This window comes from Apium graveolens, chromosome 6 (assembly GCF_009905375.1).
Source record: "Apium graveolens cultivar Ventura chromosome 6, ASM990537v1, whole genome shotgun sequence".
Taxonomy (NCBI): domain Eukaryota; kingdom Viridiplantae; phylum Streptophyta; class Magnoliopsida; order Apiales; family Apiaceae; genus Apium; species Apium graveolens.
Window position 1 is genome coordinate 298,654,358 of NC_133652.1, and position 21,382 is coordinate 298,675,739.

General features: G+C 30.3%; 2 protein-coding genes across 3 annotated transcripts; both read right to left on the reverse strand.

Annotated features, from left to right (window-relative positions):
* Nucleotides 1-1,850: 1,850 nt before the first annotated feature.
* On the reverse strand, nt 1,851-2,330 carry LOC141666284 (uncharacterized). The gene has a single exon (XM_074472274.1). The coding sequence runs from the start codon at nt 2,328-2,330 to the stop codon at nt 1,851-1,853; it is 480 nt and encodes a 159-aa protein (XP_074328375.1).
* Nucleotides 2,331-3,239: 909 nt separating this feature from the next.
* Nucleotides 3,240-10,866, reverse strand: LOC141668437 (ankyrin repeat domain-containing protein 2B-like). Of its 2 annotated transcripts, none has more exons than XM_074475328.1 (9): nt 10,740-10,866; nt 10,423-10,453; nt 9,545-9,687; nt 9,012-9,230; nt 8,764-8,912; nt 7,270-7,438; nt 5,802-5,894; nt 3,708-3,847; nt 3,240-3,629 (listed from the first exon to the last, which is right to left on the reverse strand). In XM_074475328.1, the coding sequence occupies exons 1-9, from the start codon at nt 10,746-10,748 to the stop codon at nt 3,530-3,532; spliced, it is 1,053 nt and encodes a 350-aa protein (XP_074331429.1). In that variant the 5' UTR covers nt 10,749-10,866; the 3' UTR covers nt 3,240-3,529. The 2 variants fall into 2 exon arrangements, with proteins under 2 accessions (XP_074331429.1, XP_074331430.1); XM_074475329.1 differs by having other exon boundaries at nt 9,545-9,684; nt 10,740-10,848.
* Nucleotides 10,867-21,382: the final 10,516 nt, after the last annotated feature.

The following is a 21,382-nucleotide window of genomic DNA, read 5'->3' on the forward strand; positions in this document are numbered from 1 at the left end:
AGTAGTTGAACCGTAACCGCAAACCACATTTCGGTTTCGGTTTGGATCGATTAAATATCGGTTCAGTTTATGCGGATTATGCAGTTTAATCCGAACCGTGATCACCCCTAGGTGGAAACCCGAATTGGTTACCGAAATCGTTCACAAATACTCATGTATTCTCTCCGTCCCAATTTATCTGTCATGTTTGACTTTTTGTGGTCAAATTGACCAAATTTTGACCGAAAATTTCATATAGTATATACTCGAAAAAAATTATAAAAATTATATCATTAGAAAGTACACGTAATCTACTTTAATACATATTCTTCGGTTTTTCAAAATAATGAAAGATTGATATTTAATTTACGGTCAAAGTTGAGTCAATTTAACCACAAAAAGTCAAACACAACAGATAAATTGAGACAGATGGAGTATAATCGTAATTTTCTAATAATAAAATATAACTTATGTGTATAAATATGTGTACATAAATTAAAATATACAGAGAATGTCATGTCACATCATTCGCCAAAATTTCTTTTAACGAATTTTGGATACCTATCGCTGCTCATGCTACAGCCCCCGATAATTATTCCAAAAATATCTTTAAATGACATATGCCTTTATTTTATTAGTGAGACTAATTTTAATATACGGGAGATTCATTTTATTAATGAGTAAACAACCAATAGTATAATTACAACTTGACATTTAAAAACACTTTCGGGAACGATTTCGAGACTTTATAATTTATACAATCTAAATCATTTTTCAGGTAAAATCAATTATAATACCACGACCCATAAAAATGTTATAATTTGTACTGCTTTTCTGAATTATTTTCACAAAATCGGATTTAAAATTTGAGAAATATTATTGCTTTCACAAAAATTTTGAATTGTCAAATTCTGCATAAATTCAAAAACTGTTGCTATAGAAATTTTAACAATATTTTTTAGTTATTGTAATTTAACTATTCAATGTAAAAGTTAATAGTATGTAAATTTTAAATTTGTATATTTTTTTACTAAATAGATAAAAATTTGTTCACTAGCAAATAAATAAAAGGAAGAAAACATAATTATTTATAAAATCTAACATTTATGACGGGACATAGAGGAGCTATGGGCAAAAACTATGTCGACCGTGTATATTTTTTATATCGAAACTTCTCGTGATAAATACGAAAATTTATAATTTTGGTACATCTTAATTATTTTTTTTGTAATAGTAGTTTATCCTCATGCATTCAATCCTAATCTATCAATTAAATTAACTTAAAATTATAGTTTTAGCATTTATTATATATCCACGAGCACGTAATAGGAAAAAAAAATTACTCCCTCCGTCCCCCTTAATTCTTTACATTGGGGGACGGGGGCTCGACACGCACTCTAATTATCTTATTAAATGTAGTTTTCTTAAAAAAAATTAAATTTTTTTTTCTTCTAAATAAAAGTATGATGTTCAAATTTTAATAAAAAAAATATTAGAAATAAACTATAGAAAAATATTTTATAATTACCTTAAAATGCGTGTGAAAAAACTGTAAAGCAGTACATAATAAACGATGAACAGAGGGGAAAAGAAAGGCAAGTATGAAGCTGGTTAAGCTAACTTGCGCTGTTGTGTCAGTTTACAGTTAAACCTCGATTAAGTAATATCCGATAAAGTAATAACCTCGCTTAAGTAATAATTTTCATCGGTCCCAACTTGGGCCAATGTTGTAAAGTAATATTCTCGCTAAAAGCATAAGATAATAAAAAATTCGAAAGTTATTAAGGGCCCAAGTAATATGTAAAGTAATAATTCCATAATTATATATATATATATATATATATACTGTATAATGTATATGATTACAAAATTTAATTCTTATTAAAATATGAATCTATTGTAGCTTGTTTCTTCTTTCCACCAAAGCCAAAATTAATCTCGTCCTTGACTTTATGTAAAGCAAAAATAACTCCTGGTATGTTTTGCTCGTGTTGTAACAAGTAATTGTTCAAAGTGGTGAGTGCTTGAAATGCTTCCTTTGATGACACGCTTGGGATGACATTGCTATCGTCGGGTTCAGGATCAGTCCCTTCATCAGTGCTCATTACCGACTCAATGATTTCTTCATCCGTAGGTGATTCCATAACCGCATCATTCTCGTTTGGATAGTTTAAGAGATGCTCGACATCCATCACATTCCTATATCGTAAATTAGAGATAACTTCATTTAATCCTTCGACACCTTCATTTATTTCTCCAAGTTCTTGTTCATCATTTTCTTCTGAACGAATCTTGCAATGCCGAAAACAATTTGCAATTGTGGTTGTTTTCACATCAATATTCCAAGCCATGTTAGCAAAACTAATAGCATTCAAGATATTAACTTTTTGGATATAAGTAATCATAATAAAAGTAATTTTAGATCAAATACATTGCATGTGATTAATTCTAGTTTTTATATGTACATTATATATTATACTGTACCACGTAAACATAAAAATTCGGTAAAGTAATAAAATATTACTTTATCGATAAAGTAATAAAATATTATTATATCGATAAAGTAATAAATTCGGTAAAGTAATATTTTTTCCCGGTCCCAAGGGTATTACTTTAAAGAGGTTTAACTGTATTATAAATCTCAAATGAGACTGTGGGAAGGACATGTGGGTCCCAATGAAAGAAGACGAGACAAAACCTCGAAGTACGTGATGAGTTGTAAGATTGATGAGGGCAGTTCCTCGTCATTTTTGTAATAATGTGTTAATGATGAGTGCAGTTTCCAATCTTTCGTCGGAGTCTGATAGAAGGTTGTTTCATGCATTTATCGTCATTTTGCCTGCCTGACATTAATGATATTCCCAATATATATAATCTGCGAGGTCTTGACTTCTCTAAAAAAATTGAGAGTTTGACTCATGAATTGAGCAATCAAAAAATAAAAGGGAGAAGATACACGGCGTCCCCTCCGAATACTACGACTACTAAATTGTTACTCTCTCCGTCCTGCTGAATTGTTTACATACACTGTTTGCACGTATTTCGAGACTTCAATAAAATATAATTTCATAATATTTTTTTTAATTTTATTTTTTTGAATAAAAATTTAAGCATGAAACTTTTTTTCAGAATTCTTTTAAAAAAAAATATATTATGGAAGTATACTTTAAACGAGCATTGAAAAGCGTGCAGAAAAGTAACGTAAACAATCCTTGAGACGGAGAATGTAAATTAAGAAACATAAAAAAAAATCCAAAAAAAATCATAAAAGGCTTTTTCTCTAGCCCATAAGTATTCAAGGTCATGTGTGCATTAAAACTACTAGAATTATAAACAGAAATAATTTTTCATGAAATCCAATCCCCTGGACATTGGACAGGACCATAGTTGTCACCAACTATAAAATATTTCACAATAAACAAGCCATAGAAAATCATTTCATACCCAAAAGAATAGCCAAATCTAACATTCTCGGCTCTTTTTAAAACTTTAAACAAAGTTCGGAAATAACATGGCAGAAGACCGAGTGATTCTTGTAATGTTTTATGAATTATAGAAACGAATCCTTCTCCAGTAGCTTCACCACTTCTTGCTGGTTGTTCAATTTGGCCACATCAATCGGGGATTTACCGTCCATATTTTGGAGAGTACTGAAAGGAATATATGTAAATTTATTCAGATAAATATATAAAAAACATGACAACGTGTTGACTGGATAATAAGCTTACACAGCAGCTCCATTGTCCAGCAGAAGTGAAACACATTCCTTCTTGCCGTAACCAGCTGCATAATGAAGAGCAGTGTTCTTGTTCTTATCAAGCGCATCCACCTTTGCTCCAGCATCCAGAAGGACCTGAGCACATTTTACCTGAAATATAGCAAGGCTTAGCACCAAAATTAATCTAGACAGAATATGTTAAATGCTAAATGATTTACAAGAAAAGGTGTAAGATAAACAGAGGAAACACGCTCAGTAACATGGACTATGTAGCACCATGTCGTGATAGGAAACAAAATTAACGCAGTGATGTTCTTTAGGAATAGTTAACAACCAAAAGGATCATTTGCTAACATACATATACAAATATGGTACAAGCCAAATGAATCCTGGTTTCTATCTGGTCGGCTCTCCCATGTCTTCTCAAAGACAAATTATTTATGATTACTCTGATCAAGTAGAAAATTACAATTTTCCAAACGAGAAAAATCACTTTAACCAATGACTAAATGCTGGACGGGATAAGACTATTTCAATTATGTTCAAGTGGTACTTTTTTAATAAACAACATTCTTCCCCTACCTTGGCCAAGGTTGCGGCTCCAGGTACTTACTAAAGCATGGTCTTCTGTAACTATTAAGCCAAGAGGAGATGCAATTGGATAGCTGTCTGAGCAAATGGTGTATGCTTTTAGATAACTCAAACTATAAGGGTAACATTTTATAGTTTATCACTCTCGTGCAGCAAAGTTTGTAATAATATAAGCAATGTTAGAACTTTCAATAAACATCTCAAATATTTAATTGTTAGATATGCATGTAAGAAAGTATGGGTCAAAATCTAATAGAGAGATAGAAACTATCTAAATTTGTGAATCTCCAATCTCTATGCTAAATCTCACTTCACCTTATCTCAATTTATATTGATCATAAACTCATGTATGCACTATATGCACTTGAGCTCTGGCCTTGATCTGTTAGTTATGGTTTTGTAATTGAGTAATTATATAGGTTTTTGTTTATTAGAATTATTACTGATTTCACTTTCCTAAATTGTCAAGATATAATTTAACAGCTAAAAGCTGTTCCCAAGGATGGTCATTCTAAAGCTTTTCAACAAATGATAAATGAAGCACAAATGATTCCTTGACTACTTATCCACAAAACCGAACAGTAACTCTAAAAACTGTAAAACAACACAGGGTACTCCCCAAGAGGCAAGAGCAATTAAATTTGTGAATCTCCAATCTCCATGCTAAATCTCGCTTCACCTCATCTCAATTTATATCGATCATAAACTCATGTATGCACTATATGCACTTGAGCTCTGGCCTTGATCTGTTAGTTATGGTTTTGTAATTGAGTAATTATATAGGTTTGTGTTTATTAGAAGAATTATTACTGATTTCACTTTCCTAAATTGTCAAGATATAATTTAACAGCTAAAAGCTGTTCCCAAGGATGGTCATTCTAAAGCTTTTCAACAAATGTTAAATGAAGCACAAATGATTCCTTGACTACTTATCCACAAAAACCGAACAGTAACTCTAAAAACTGTAAAACAACACAGGGTACTCCCCAAGAGGCAAGAGCAATTAAAAGTAATGATCAAGCCAATAAGGTTCTATTAGTTCTTTTGCAAACAAAAATTAGCTAAGACTACAATTCTGCAAACAGTCAAACAGAGGACCAAAGCAGCCTTTAAAACAAGAAACAAAACTATATAACATCCAAACCTCAGGCAAGTATATTTTCCGACAGATCGGATGTTTATTTTAATAATGAACGAAATATTTAGCATTTTGTAAGTGAAATTAAAAAGTAGAACAGACAAGATAAGCTAAACATGGGCTAAGCAATCCACAGGGTTTGAAAATCAAGTTACTAAATGCATAAAAAGCTTCATAGCATCAGACTGCAGGATAAAAGGAGTAAAATTGGCAGAGTAAGCTAGAGAGGGAAGGAGAGAAGAAAAGTAGTGTGCCTGGAGCTACTTGGAAGCTCAAGTAAGTTGTTAAAGATAATATCAATTTCTAAGAAAATCCTTACGAAGAAAAAACATAAAATCCAGCATTAATCCTTTATTTAAGTACTGCCTATCATACCTCGCCATATCCACATGCGAAATGTAAAGCTGTCCTTCCTTCCGAGTCTTCTTCATCCTTATCACCACCAGAAGCTAGTGCCTTCTTCAAACCCTGATATGAATGGAGTATGTAAATGTCAATTAACGTGTATGGATAATAAGATAAGCTCAGCAAGTATTATATGGTATTTTAGGGCCATTGTTTAATATTACACCAAAAATTGACAGAAGACAAGACCTAAAGGCTAAACCTAAAAGCTTTTGGTGACCTGGTGTTGGTATGGTTTAATTATTAAAACAAAGGACTGGTCAAGAAAAAATATTTCGTGGTGAAATTTGGTTGCAAACTGAGCCGGGATAAATATGATGAAAAAGTTGTTGGTGCACAACTTCTATGCTGACCATTCAATAATTTAAACAAGGATCAGAATCCTCATCCTTAATAAGTTTAAAATTTAAATGTAAGAATAATTTTTCTGTGAAACTTCAACCCAAATGCCAACCACATTTACCATCCTAATACAAAATAAAATTCCAAAATGCCAACCACATTTACCACAGAGTACTAGTCTCTCTCTCTCTCTCTCTCTCTCTCTCTCTCTCTCTCTCACACACACACATACACACACCCCTAAAACATACTACATTACTCATAACTAGTTTAAAAATTACAATCCAATTTCCCAAATAAATTCACAACATTTTTAAAATTAAAAAAAACAAGAAACTGAAACCAAAAATTGACAGAAGACAAGACCTAAAGGCTAAAAACCTAAAAGCTTTTAGTGACCTAGTCTTGGTCTGGTTTAATTATTAAAACAAAGGACTGGTCAAGATAAAATATTTCGTGGTGAAATTTGGTTGCAAACTGAGCCAGGATAAATATGATGAAAAAGTTGTTGGTGCACAACTTTTATGCTGATCATTCAATAATTTATACAAGGATCAGAATCCTCATCCTTAATAAGTTTAAAATTTAAATGTAAGGATCTTTACATATCTTAAACCAAAAAAAATGACTACCAAGAGAAAACAATTCCTTCAAATACAAAGACTTGCCAAGTTCCTTTTTCAATACAATTCAGAATCTCATGACTTTCTTGAGTGAGTTTTTCTAATCGTCCAATTTTTTTAACAAGGATCTCATCTTTAATGAGTTCAGAAAGAAGGTTTCCTTCTTCTATTAAGATAACTTTGTTCGTTTTAAATAAAAAACAACTTATCAAATTCTTCATATATAGGAAACGAAAACTCTAAAAAGCTTCAGAAAGTCGCGAATATTTTTAAGTAGCAAGGACTGTTTATTGACATAATTTTTTATGCATCCACTTCTTATGGTCGCAAAATATATAGCATGAATAGTTTTTGAACTTCATCCAATTTCTGCAACTAACATGTTAAGTCCAATATTAAGTGCGTATTCAATCTATAAAGCCATGTAATGCTCCAGAAAATATCTACAAAAAGAGAATCCAGAACTTTATTACCTCCACATCACCAACACTAGCAGTGTTGTGAACAATAGATTCATCCTCATTTCCTACTTCATCCGACTCATCTAATCCAGAAACTTCAGCAGAAGTAGCAGCATCTGCTGGAACAGCAACACCCATAGCTTCACCCAATTTCTTAAGAACGGCCGGGTCATTCCAGTACCTGAAAACACAACAAGAAAAAATTAAGAGAGAAATAAAAAAATATGCTACAAGGAGAAGCTTATTTTATTATTAGATTAAGTGTTAATAATGGTCGGATTACTTATTTATTTCATTCAGACTATTGCGGGGCTTCGTCTATACTTTATTTATACTTGGATGATCATGTTTTAATGTTTAATTATTATACGTTCAATTTTTCCCAACTATTTTTACCTTGTGCACATGGAAAACTCTTGGTGAAGTGATTATTTAGTAGTTCAATCACCCACGATTGCACAGTTTCTTTACTTTTACTTATTGTCCTACATCAATAGTATAACTATAAATGTACATCACATTGTACGGCAATAACATCAAGCTACTCTGTACTATCGTCAAATACACGTCACTATTACCTAGTAAAACAAGTCATCAAATTTTTAATTGCCACACTTCCTAATTTGTTGGCCCCAAATTGTTGTCCACATTCAGTTTATATGGTAATTTTAAGTGTTAAATTTCTTAATTTATATGAAATATACATATTTTAAATAGTTATAAGTGCATTTAAGTGATCGAACAAAACGTGAAATTTTATTCGATAAAAGTTTAAATGGGACAAGGAGTACATACATAACTAATACAATCTGGCAACATTTAAAGGTCATCCATGAGGGTACTATCAAAAGCCTTGTACATTTGACAAATCTAATACCTCAAAACAAAAAACACATATACATGAAAATCGACTAATGTTGTCAAGCGTTCATGCACTAAACACCATTTCCTCATTATATATATAGGGGGCTACTCCAATGGAAACCAATTTAGAATAGAAACTAGAAACCAAATAATTTTTTTTTTAAATTACTTCGAAATATAAAACATATGTTATGCAAATCGATCGTTGTGAGATGTAGAAAAATACAGTGAAATCGGATTTTAAAAAAAACTTACGGTTTGACGGAAAAAATCAAATTAAAAATGGAGGAGAAAAGCTGAAATTGGGTGTGGGAGGGTGCAGAGTAGTTGGGTGGGGTGAGTTAAGGGGGGACCACTAGATTAGGTTGATCTAATGGCTTAGATTAGTTCCTAATTTCTATTTTAATTTTAGTTTGTATTTGATCATTCCCCTATATATATATATATATATCTACAAATTTCACATATATCCATACGTTCTTGTGCAGTCTTGCAATAAATATGGTATTTCCTCATAGATAAACACATGGAACAAATTTCTATATCTCAACTTTGGCACCATTGATATGGGGAAAGCATAATAAATTATCGATTAAGTATATATACTGGATGATAGTTAAGAAAAGAGAAAACTTTAATTACCTCATCATTACAGCTGGACCTCCCTTTTCTATTTCATCTAAAATAGGTTTCAATGAAGGATCTTCTTTGACACGAGCAATTCGTTCTTCAAGCTGGTCTTTTTGTGCTGGATTAGCTAGGCTCTCAAGCATTTGTGACATAGATGGATCCTGGTATATACAAAAATTTAGTAAAAAATAATATAACTTGCGGCTCCAGTTATTTGACATTTCTTATAAGCTCTAACACAACATTGGAGCTAAATATACCTCCATCAAAGCACTACCAAGTCGTTCAGCCATTGACACAAATTGAGGGTTTTTCATAACTTCTTGCATACTAGAATAGTACTGCTGGGCATCAAACTGTGGGATTGCATTTGCATCGCTGACTCCAGGACCCTTTAATGTCTGTTCAAGTTGTGCGGCCATCTGGGTAAATGAAGGATCACTGGCTATTTGTTCTGCTAATTCCCTGACACTTGGATCCTAAAACATCACATTGTATGAACCTTAGCACAGAAGATAAAACAGTACAGTAAATATACATCATGTATTGGAAAAATCAGAATATTATCCTTTAAAGTCTCATAAAGTATCCGGATGGTCTTACATATCTATAACAGCCAAGCTTTTAGTTTTTTTTCACAATTCAAGAATATAATACATTAAATGACATCTTTTCTGCATTATTTGCCTCGTGAGCTTGCATTTGAACGCATTTGAACAACTACATGACCGACTATCATAAAAGGAAACTTAATCAAAATTAAAGGTATAAATAAAATAGCATTGATTAGTACATTGAGTAAGTTGGCCATATTTGAAAAGTCAAATGGATTTCCAGGAATCCCAGCTCCTGGAGCAGGTGAAGCTGTACTTTGCGCAGATTGATTCTCTGCAGAGCTCGATTCAGAGGTCTTGACGGTTGAGCTGGTCTTTTCTTCTAATGAGCATAAAATAAAGGTCAGATCTTTACAAGCAAATTAATAGTACAGAATAATTTAAACCAAGACGATATACTTATCACATAAGAATTTAAAGCCTACAAAATAAAAATAATAATCTACACTATAGTCTACACAAAGATTAAAAGGGCATTGTTGAGTTGACATGATTACATTCTATTTACTTATAACTAAAAATCTACTCAAGCATCGATCGACATACTTATGATCACAAAAAATTACACATTACAGGATAAGAAAACTACGCTATTAATACTCAAAAGGCATTTCCGAGCGGATATGGTTACATTTTATTATTTGTACCGGGAAATCACTCAAGCATCGATCAATATACTTATGATCACATAAAAATTAAACACTACACGATAAAATTATAATCTAAACTATGCAATAGACTCGATAGGCATTCTCGATTAGATATGGTTATGTTCCACACATATACCGAAAAAACTACTCAAGTATCGATTGATATAATAGTCATCGCATAAGAACTAAAAATTACATGATGAAATCATAATCTACACTGTACAAATCTAAAAAGGCACTATCGAGTGAAAATAATTACTGCCTTATTTACTATTCCCCAAAAATCAACCGATTTACGTGTTTACTTTAACCGAAAAAACCTACTGATGTTATCGATATAAACATGAATAGCTTAATTACATGTTAATTAAATCAAAAAAAGGTAAAAGAGAGAGTAAGAATGGTACCTTTAGTTGAGGATGCATCTTTATCAACGACCTAAAAAAACAACACACAAATTACAATATAATTGAAATTCAGTAATTATAATAGAGAAAAAACATCTAATTTCATAATTAATCATTACAAAACACTGTCCACAGATCAAAACAAATTATATGTGTATATGCTTATATGTAAAACTGAAATTATGATTGATCGAGAGAGAGAGAGGGGGGGAGAGGGAGGGGGAGAGAGAGAGAGAAGAGGAGAGGAGGGGAGAGAGAGAGAGAGAGAGGGAGGGAGAGAGAGAGAGAGAGAGAGAGAGAGAGAGAGAGAGATTTACCGGAGACATGATTAGGCAGATCGGGGAGAGAGAGAGAGAGAGAGAGAGAGAGTGTTAAGAGTTTTGTGATAAAGAGAGAGTTTGGAGTGGGGGCAAGTCAATCCTCAAAATCTCGTCATCGTTTTTATAATTTTAATGGTGTAGATTGGGCTGCTTGATTTTCGATTTTGCTTCGTATCATTGTTTTCTAAATCGAATATACCACCTCAATTCTTGTACTTTTAACTTATTTTTACTCATTTTTTTAAATAAAAAAGTAAAATAACTTGGTAAAAGTGTAAACATTGAGGTAGTATAATTTTGATATAATATTAAATATTATTATTCAAGTGATATAAGATCGAATCTTATAAATAACATATTATTAAAATTATAATTTATAATATATAATGATAAAAACGACCGTGTATAGTTATAAACTAGTTTAAATTTTATTAGTGATTTTGATAATTATTCTCTTTTTTGAAATAAATTAATTATTATTATCTTCTTATTCATGTTTTTAAAAATATTTTTTGATTTTTGTGAGGTATATAATATTCGGTAACTATTAGAAGATGCTCGTATAATTGTATGAGAAAAAATTAGGAAATTTACCAAAAATACCACTTTTAGCAAAAAAAAATGCATAAATACGGACGCGGGTTGCATATGAGATTGCAATGGTTACATATGAGGTTGATCCATATTTTTGCAAATATTTTCTGCAACTTGGGTATTTATGAAAAAATCCCAAAAAATTAAATCAAAAAAAAATATTTGAAATAATCTCATAGAAACAATAATTTAAACAACCTCTTCAAAATGTGACATTGGGTTATATTTCTCCGATATTAAGACATAACTAGTTTAAACCATGTGCGATGCACGGGTTCCACTTAATATTATTTAAATATTTTTAAAATTTTATTTATTAATCATATATTAATTTTATCTTTAATATATTTATTAAATAAATATATAATAATTATGAATCTATAATAAAATATATCTAGTAAGGAGTTGTGTTTGTAATTTAGTAGGATACGTTCTGGTCGTAGTTTATAAGGATAATGAGATTTTGTCTGATAGTTTAATAATTTAGCAGTTTGGTATGTATATGACACTGTTTAATATAATCAAAATAAGATGATAACCGCCTAAATTATATCGTATTTCGACTATTATAGTTTAGTATTAGTGTATATTTCTTCCACGGTTAAACATTTTTAAAATAATACGTTGGGAACCACGAAGAAAAATTACTTTCTATAAAGAATAAAAATACAATATCTTTGTAATGTTTGACATCGCAACATTAGATTATTGTTTTATTGTTATTACTCAATCGAGTTAATATATTTACATGAATGTGACAAATGAGGCGTTTAGTTGGGGACTCTTATATCGACTCGTTTTTATTTTTCAAATTTTCTCAATTTTTTGAATTTAAAAATTAATGAATACTACAATTATTTTATATTCTTCGAACCTATCTTTTCAAGTCAAACAAAACTTTTGAAGATTTATTAATATAGGGGGAAAGTAAAAAGTCTATTATAATATGTTTTTAAACTTTCTCTCCAAGTCAAAAACAAATTAATTTTATTAATAAAAGTTACAATTATCTTATATTTTTCTAAACTTTATGTTCAAGTTAAAAAACTTCAAAAAATTTATAAATGTATATAAAGTAATAACTCAAAAGGGTGAAGTGGTAGTGCTCAAAACCCTTCAAATCAATTTCTCTGATAGAGTCTTCCTCAAATTGATCAATTTCCAAAATTCCTGACTTTCAAATCCAATCGGTTTCAATCCTTAGACTTTCCATCTCTCACGCTCAATCAGTTTTAGCGTTTACACCTTCAAAATTCAATATCAATGGTGAATCTAATTACTTATTAATGTATTTGCAGTCATGCACTACAAAAACAAGACTACAAGTAAAGGGGGAAACTTTCCAACAATCATGTTCGTTTTGCTCAGTTTCAATTCACATTTGGAGAACTGTGTGTTTATTTTGTATGATGTTTGGTAGGCATTTATTTTGATTTTTTGTCTGCGAAACTATCCAGTTGTACTAGACACAATTATTGTGATTTAGTATGTATCTTTTCATGTCACCATTGGATCCAAAGTAAAAACTGAATTATAGCGCCCTTTATGTTAGTTCTAAAAAGGTATAATTGTTTGGTTAGTAATATATGACATTTATGCTACATTTAAGAAGAGATTAGGAATCAAGGCAAACTTTTTTCCCCTGAATCTGATTTTTTATGTGTCAGTTCAAGCCTATGTCAAAATTACAATCAACTGTTGGGGACCTGACTTGAAAGATCGAAGGTGACCCATTTTTCCCTAGAATCGGTGTTTGTTTCTGGTTCCATGAAGTCATTGCAGGGCACACCTAAACTATTATTTCATTCTTGTGTGTGGCATACAGATTGTTGTCACAGTTCAAACTGCTTGTTTATTCTTGCATGATAAATCATCTTTCTTTACTTAAATTTAAAGATAACTAAATAGATGCCCTTAACATGCCAGAACTAATTGGGATGTTATATTGATTTACAAGCTATGATTGTAACTATTCCAGTTATTGCATTATAATTGTGACTATTCCAATTATAGTATTATCGGTGTTATGCTATTTTAGCCTGTCCGCCTACAAGTTAGAGTTTACGATTCTCTTTCTTGTTGATCTATTTACATTCTGTTGCTCATTGTGTTTTTATCATATTATTAAAATCGTGCTCCAAATGAACTTCTTTGTGACTATATATGAATAAATGCACAAGACAATTAAGTATTCCGTAGGTTAGAATTCGTTATCTAAGCCTGGTTAAATACTTCAAAAATACATGATCACAATTTACTTCTTTTGTCAACAATTGAAAAATGATATTTTGTAATGATTAACCTTGCCTACAAGTTTTAAGCTATGTAAAAATGTCCACCCAAATTTAAGTAGATGGTTGTTGTAGGTGCGGATAAAGGAAAATTCATCGAGAGGAGCCCATTTTCCCAACTCCCTGCATTTCAAAAAAACATTATTAATGATACCGTAGCTGGGGTGACAATATAGATTCATTTATATCTGCCTAACCACGTGTTTACACATGGATAATTATATGTAGCACTGTCAAGAGTCACTGATCGGGAAGGCTTAGATGCTTACTCGTAGTAAATGCTAAAAAGAGGCAAAAGACCATATTTTTATAAAAAAATATTGTGTACAAAGAGGTCTGCAACAATATTCAGGGATCCACACGGCTGTTTCATGTATATCATCTGTCATTTGTTTGAATAATTGTGGTTGCTTTAGTTAAATAAGAGGTTTTCAACCATTAAGAATGAAAGAGAAAGAGACTTTGCCCAGTGGTGGGGGCATGGCTAATAGTACTATAATTATTTTGTCGAATAGTTTTCAAAATTGATATATTTCCATAGGCACCTAACTAATATTCCACCCAGTTATTTTTCTAATCAAAAGTAAAGTAGAGATTTTCACTTTCCTTCCCTTTTTTTTAAATCTCGGGTTATGCATTTCTATTTTATTTGATTTCCTAATATTTCAAGGTTTAGCACATACAAAATTAAATTAAAATTACACACATAGAAATTTAAACGTCTGAAGAAATTAAAAAATTCTAACCGTGATTGTTCTATTTTGGTTAGGAATTATTAAAGGCCATTTCAAATAATATTTTTGATGTGTTATGTATGCAACTCGTGTATAATGTCATACTCCGGTATCAACACAATCACATTGTGCTATATGTTTAGTTACTCTTGCCTCCTTCTAAATGTATAAATTTGCATCTGTATACGGGTACCATTTTTGTGCATCCGTTATGTTATCCAATATTGAATTTTTATAGTGCTGAATATATACTAATTTTATAGGAGGATACTAAATGAGGAGATTATGTAGATCTATAGCTGACAATTTTGCACACGACACAAAAATTGCTTGAAAATTTCATGTTTGGTATTGAATTTGAGTACACGAACACGAAAGTACACGACATAGATTTTGTGTTGGTTTTGTGTTTACCTCTCTGGTACACAACACGTCACGGGGTACAAGAAATAAATAAATAAATATTATATATTTATTTATTTATAAATATCATTTAAATTTTTTATAATATACAATTTTTAATTTGAAAAATATATCCTTCACATTGCAAAAATAACAATAGTCTAGATATCAAACGCTTTAACATATTGGTCAGACAAAAGAATTAGACTATCAAAATTAAAAATATATAATGAAGTTACGCACACACCAAACACCATACAAACTTTAGGGTTGGACTTAGACACTAAGAATTGGGCAAAGCCTCCGCACTCTCACTCTTCTCAAATCGAAATTAATTGGACGAAAGAGCAACTAACAACATGAGCAAGAAGGATGTTGGAGTGAAAATCCTGTTCTTGGATAAAGACAACTATCACCATTGGAAGGTGAAAATACACCTGCATCTTCTCTCAAGATGAAAGATATATTGATTGCATTGAGAAAGGCCCTCATGTTCCTCAAAGAGCTGCTACAGATACTGAAGGTGTTGTATGCAATGAGCAAAGTGTCCCAAAGCCACAATCAGAATGGACAGATGAAGACATCGAGCAAGTACACAAAGATACGAAGGTTATTAACATTCTGTTCAATGGTCTTGATGGAGATATGTTTGACAATGTCATCAACTGCAAAACTACTAAAGATATTTGGGATACAATTCAAATCATATGTGATGGAACTTATAACGACCGAGAAATTACGCTTGTATTATATCCTAATAAAGATAATTAATGTGTATTATTATGTGATTAAGTGTGTTGAGTCATAAAACCCTAATTGCTATGTGCTACGTGTTGTCTGTTTTGATCGGAATGTGTTTCGAGTATTAATCAAGTGTTTTATTATAAGTTATATGTTTTATATTAAAATCCGTACATCTAAAACAGTGTTTTAAAAGCCCATATTTCAAACAATATCATTAGTCCTATTTTTCCAAGTATGACCTATACCACATCGATATTCTGAACATCTAGACGTTTTACAAATTTACCTTTTTCGCGAAAAACGACTTTTCCGGGCCCCTTCGGGTGTCAAAAACCCCACAAAAATCACATTTTTATTTTTATATGATCATGAAATTATCAAACATCATTTTTCTTTTCATTTTTGTATTATTCATAGTTTTTGGGAATTTTTGGCATATATTTTGTATTTATTGGATTTTTAAAAATTCATAATTAATACCCAAAAATTATAAAAATTGGGGCCAAATAATTTTATTAGATGTGTAATTGGACCCTTAATTTTATTTAGGGGTATTATTTTGGTAAATATAAATAGCTGCATTATTGTTAATTATTAGTTAATTAATTACTAAAAATCAGAAAAAATCAAGAAATTGAGTTTGTTGGTGAAGAACAAGCTGAGAATTAATCTGCAGATTTCATAGTGATTCTGTTGCTCAAATCTTTCATGTGAGTAACCAAACCGATCCTCTTGATCTCCTCTATCTATTCATGTAATCAATTTCATGTGTTGTTGCTTAGATTTTCAATTCATATTTTAGGGTTCATGAACTGAAATTGGGGGTTTTTGATTGTGGGGTTATGGATTGAATTTGATGCTTGGATTAGCTTTATATGCTTGTTTGTGATTGATTTGCATTATTTATTTCATCAAATGATAGCTTGAATTAGTAGTTCATACTTTAGGGTTTATGTAAATTTTGCTTTAATCGTTTTTGGATTTATAAGAATCTGAGGTTATTTTGATGATATGGGATCAATTATAGAAGTCATAAGCTTTAGTTTAAGCTATAATTTGTAACTAGCATAATAACCCGTGCGAGGCACGGGTCATTTTCTAGAGTTTTTTTATACACCATACAATTATAATGTTTTTAGAGCAATTCCAACAATATCCTTATATAGGCTCTTGAGTCAAATTTTGAAGAAATGGAGATAAAATTTCTCTCCAACAAGCTTCATGTCCCCCTCTATAACATTAAAAGTTTCGAATGTTTCCTCACTTTTAGGAGTGAATATCCCATCAACTATTATTATATTATATTTTTCTTACCCATTATTTTATATTTAATGAATGAATATAAACAGGGTAGTAAGTGTACGTTTAAAACGAAACGATTAAACTTAATCTGTAGAATGTCGTTAGTATGTTTACAAATAAAAAGTTAAAAATTAACATACATGTTGAATACAGAGTTGACCAAAATCTTGAATTTTATTTAAATAAACTATATGTACTATTCTATATCATTACTGAGTTCACTACTAACTTACAATTGACATACTCAATTTAAAAAGATAAAAAATGCATAATTGAAGTCAGAATGCCTTGCAATCATAATATACAATAATATAAAATTTACATTATTGTTAATATTTAAGTTGATTTTAATGAAAAATATTAGTTTTTGAAATTTAACGTATGTATGTATCATGTATGTATGGGAAAATGTTAGTTTTTTATTTACACTACTGTTAAGAAAGTAAGATTAAGTTATATGTATGTGTGTGTTAGCATGTAAATTATTGTATGTTATATCTCTTAGTAAATTATGATGGTTTCAATTATTTATATGCTAAATATCTTATTTATGTACATGTATATTCATTGTTAACATCTAGTGAGATAATTGATTACTTAACTAACATGCATTTATAATTATTCAAAAATTCAAATTATGTAATAAATAAATTGCTATTATTTATATATGATATTCACATTATCACTGACAAACAATCCATATCTATTTTTTACGCAACCGGGTATCAATCATGGTTGTAACATAAAAATGAATTATATATTTTTAAGACTTATTATTGATATACATGATTTTTTTTCAAGAATTCGAAAGAAAAATTGTAATTATATCGTTATTTAAACCGGTTTTAAGCTTCTTTCATTATGACTCTAATGTTTCTTCATATAATAATTTGATAACATTTTATACTATTCTCCTAAAATTAAAAAATTTCAGTTCGATAAAGTTTTATAAATATCAGTTGAACTGGTTAATTCCTTCAAATTATTGAACAATATATGTTTTTTTCCTTAAATAATATAAAATGCATTGAATCAAATGCTACAATATAGTATAGATATAATTTTTATTTGAATAATTCAAAATATTAAAATAATTTAAAATATTTGTACAATATTATCTTGATCAATGAATGTTGTTGATCTAAAAGAATTCATTTTTAAAAGCTAGTTTTTTAAAGTGAAAAATGAAAAATAAATCGATTTAGTATATCATTGTAATTTTAACAAATCTCGTAAGATCTCATTTCAAATTTCAAATATTCTTAAAATCGGGACAAATCCCAAAAATAATATTACGTTACCAGTGAAGTTAGTAATTTTAATATAAATAATCAATTGACTTGATCCTATAAAGACCTCAAACACATTAATTTATATTAACACAAGATATTAAAAAATTTCACATTATTGGTAAGCGCCAAGTTTGTAATTTAAATTTACTAAACGTAGAATGTGAGGATGTTTTTCGGCCGGGTCATGTAGTCAAATTTCGAGTATTTTTTGAACAATGGACCAAGTTCTAAAATGCATTGACTCATTATAATTCGAGCTTATCTAAATATGTAATACCAAATATAAATTATTTATATATAAGCAATTCTATTTTTAATATTTTAAAAAAAAATTATATATGTATATTTTAATTACTTTTTATAATAAAAAATATGTTAAAAATATATGAGATATATTTTCAAACTAAAAAATGATTAATAAATAAAATAATAATCCATTTATGTGCTATGCCTAATTTTATATCTAGAATTCAATTCTTTAAAATTAACTGTACAAATATTCAACTAACTATCTTTTTTTGCGTAATTCAAGTAAGTATCTTTAAAGTTTAATAAAATATTAATTTAACACACTTACATATTATGTGTATGATAAAAAACACATGTGAGAATATGGTGTTGTGGTAAGATGTTGTATAGTTGAATGAAATAACCTGAGTTCGATTTCCACGAACCTCATTTTTTATATAAATATTAAAAATTTGGGTAATTTAGTCTATGAGATTTTTTAATCTCATGAAATTATACCCTTGTTGGGCTATTATATATAGAAGAGATTTTTCATGTATGAAATAGTGAGTTTGGATTTTGGCCGGAGTTTTTGCTTGGTTTGATCGGAGAAATCATTAGAGGGGTTTTCAGAATTAGAGGTTGGTGTTATTGAGTTCCTAATGAAATTCTGAATGAAATCGGTACTGGAATCGATCCAAACGGTTCCTGGATCGTCTGTAAAAGGCTCGTCGGAGTTACGATTGGAGTTTGCCGGCGTTCGTGGCGGTTCTAGCCGGGGAACACGACCCAGGTGACGGTGGTTGCAGAGAGTACGACGACTGAGTTCCTGGAAGCATGGGGAATGAAAGCTCTCGACTAATTTCATGGTTTCATCATTGTTTGGTCGGAATCTGGTGGCTGGAACCTCGCCGGGTTCTGGGTTGTGAAGAACACCGGCGGGTTGTTCTTGCCAACCCGGACCTGACCCGTTTGATTCCAATTTTAACCCGGTTTTGATCTTGAGTGTCCCTAAACTGATTTCTAAAAACTGTTTCTGATTTTTAATTATTTACTTTTATTTTATAAATCAAAAAAATAGTTTTGTAAATTCTAAAAATCTAATAAAAACTAGATTTAAAAATTTGAAAATTTTATAAATAAATTCTAAACTATTTTATTAATTTAGAAATTCAAATTATAATTATTTATTTAATTATTTATCTAATTATTTATTATTTAATAATTAAGTAATTAATTAATAAGTAAGATTAAATAATAAGATCGAATAATTCAATTAGTGATTCGATAATTAATCAATTAATGCGAGTAACCCGTAATTATTCGAGTTGTGTTTCGATAATTTGGGAATTGGTTTTCGAACGTCGATTCGTTTATTTATGCGATCAGAGTTGTAATAATTATTGGTATCGGATAATTAATTATAAGTAATTGATTTAATCAAATAATTTGTAATTAATTCTAAAAATTAGGGAATAATTATTTTAAAATGTAATAATTCTTAATTAATTATTTAAAAATATAATTAAGGTTTAGTTAATTATAATTAATTGTTTATAATTGATTTATAATTAATTAAATCTTGTTTATTGCGTAATAATTAAACCGTTAATCCGATTTGAGTGAAACGAAGACCCCTAGACTCAGAAAAATGACCTGATTCCATTAAAAATAATTATAAATCATAATTTCTTTCGAAAGCAAGTCGGCTTATGATAAATAATTATTTATAGACCCTATTGGTGATATAATCGAGTCTAATAAATCCTGAAAAATTAGGAATCGAGCCAGATAGCGTTTGTTAATGTGAATTTAAGTCTAATATCGATTCTAAAAATAATTATAAGTCTAAAATTAATTATGTGCCTTATGTGCTATGTGTTTTACGTGATTATGTGAACCTTATGTGTTATATAATTATATGCGAGTCGGATAGAACCGTATGGGTAAATTATTAGGGCTACGTGGTATCAACCTGAGATTGCGTATGAAGTAAGTCATCTAAACGAATATATTTCCTTGATAGATTCAGTACTAATAAGGCGAATCAAGCAGGAGATAGAATGTGGTGAATCATACGAGGTGAAGTGCGCACCAGGCAAGTTTTTCCCCTATTTTAAGTTCAGAATAGTGAATTACATCCAACTTTCCACAACAATTACACCTTGATAATTCTTGTTCACATATACTGATACACAATTATTGATCCTTGTTTCTATTTTATTTCGATTCTTGATTTCTCCTAATTCATTGAATCATTTATTCATAATCCAATACTTTTACCCTTATTACATATACTCTGATATATCCTGATGTTGGGATACATCGAAAGCATACCGATTGTTCCGGATGCTAAACTATGGACTGGATAGTTACGATACGGGTCGGGTATTAACCGGACCCTTGATTATTAGGACATAGTTGCCTGGGTACCCCACATGTTGGTTCAATCTATGCAGTTGGGTATAGATCTACACTGTATCCTAACTGAACAACAGGTTATAGTGCATATGTTGGTTCTTGTTTCCAGTCTGGTTCATTTGGCACTCGCCAGCAATGGAATTTATTATTCTTTACAGAAACAGATGGTTGTTCAAACCAGCAGATTACCGGTTCATTTATCCTTCTTTCTTTACACTATATATATATATTGTTGCAGGCTTGTTGAACAATTTTGGCTCACCCCCTTTTATTGTTGTTCGCCTTATTTTTCAGTTAAGGTTGAGAATGAAACCCATCAGAACCCGAATAGTCAAGAAGGGGTCAAGCTGCGGGACCCTCTAATTCCAAGAGTGCTTGTCACTATCTCAGAAGAGAGCTTTGAGTTGTCAGAGCAGGTGTAACAGGATAAGTGATAGTTGTAATTTGAATAAAAGATGTTTAGTTTAAAATTTGAATATAATAATATTTTGTAATAAAGAGAGTTCTTGTGACAGTTTGTTTAGAATGGTTTGTAATAAAGTTGGTTTGTTGTTCTTGTTTTCAATCCTTAACCTTAAAAAGATCCTGAGTAGTAGTAGTTCGGGGTAATTATTTATTTATCTTATGCTTGT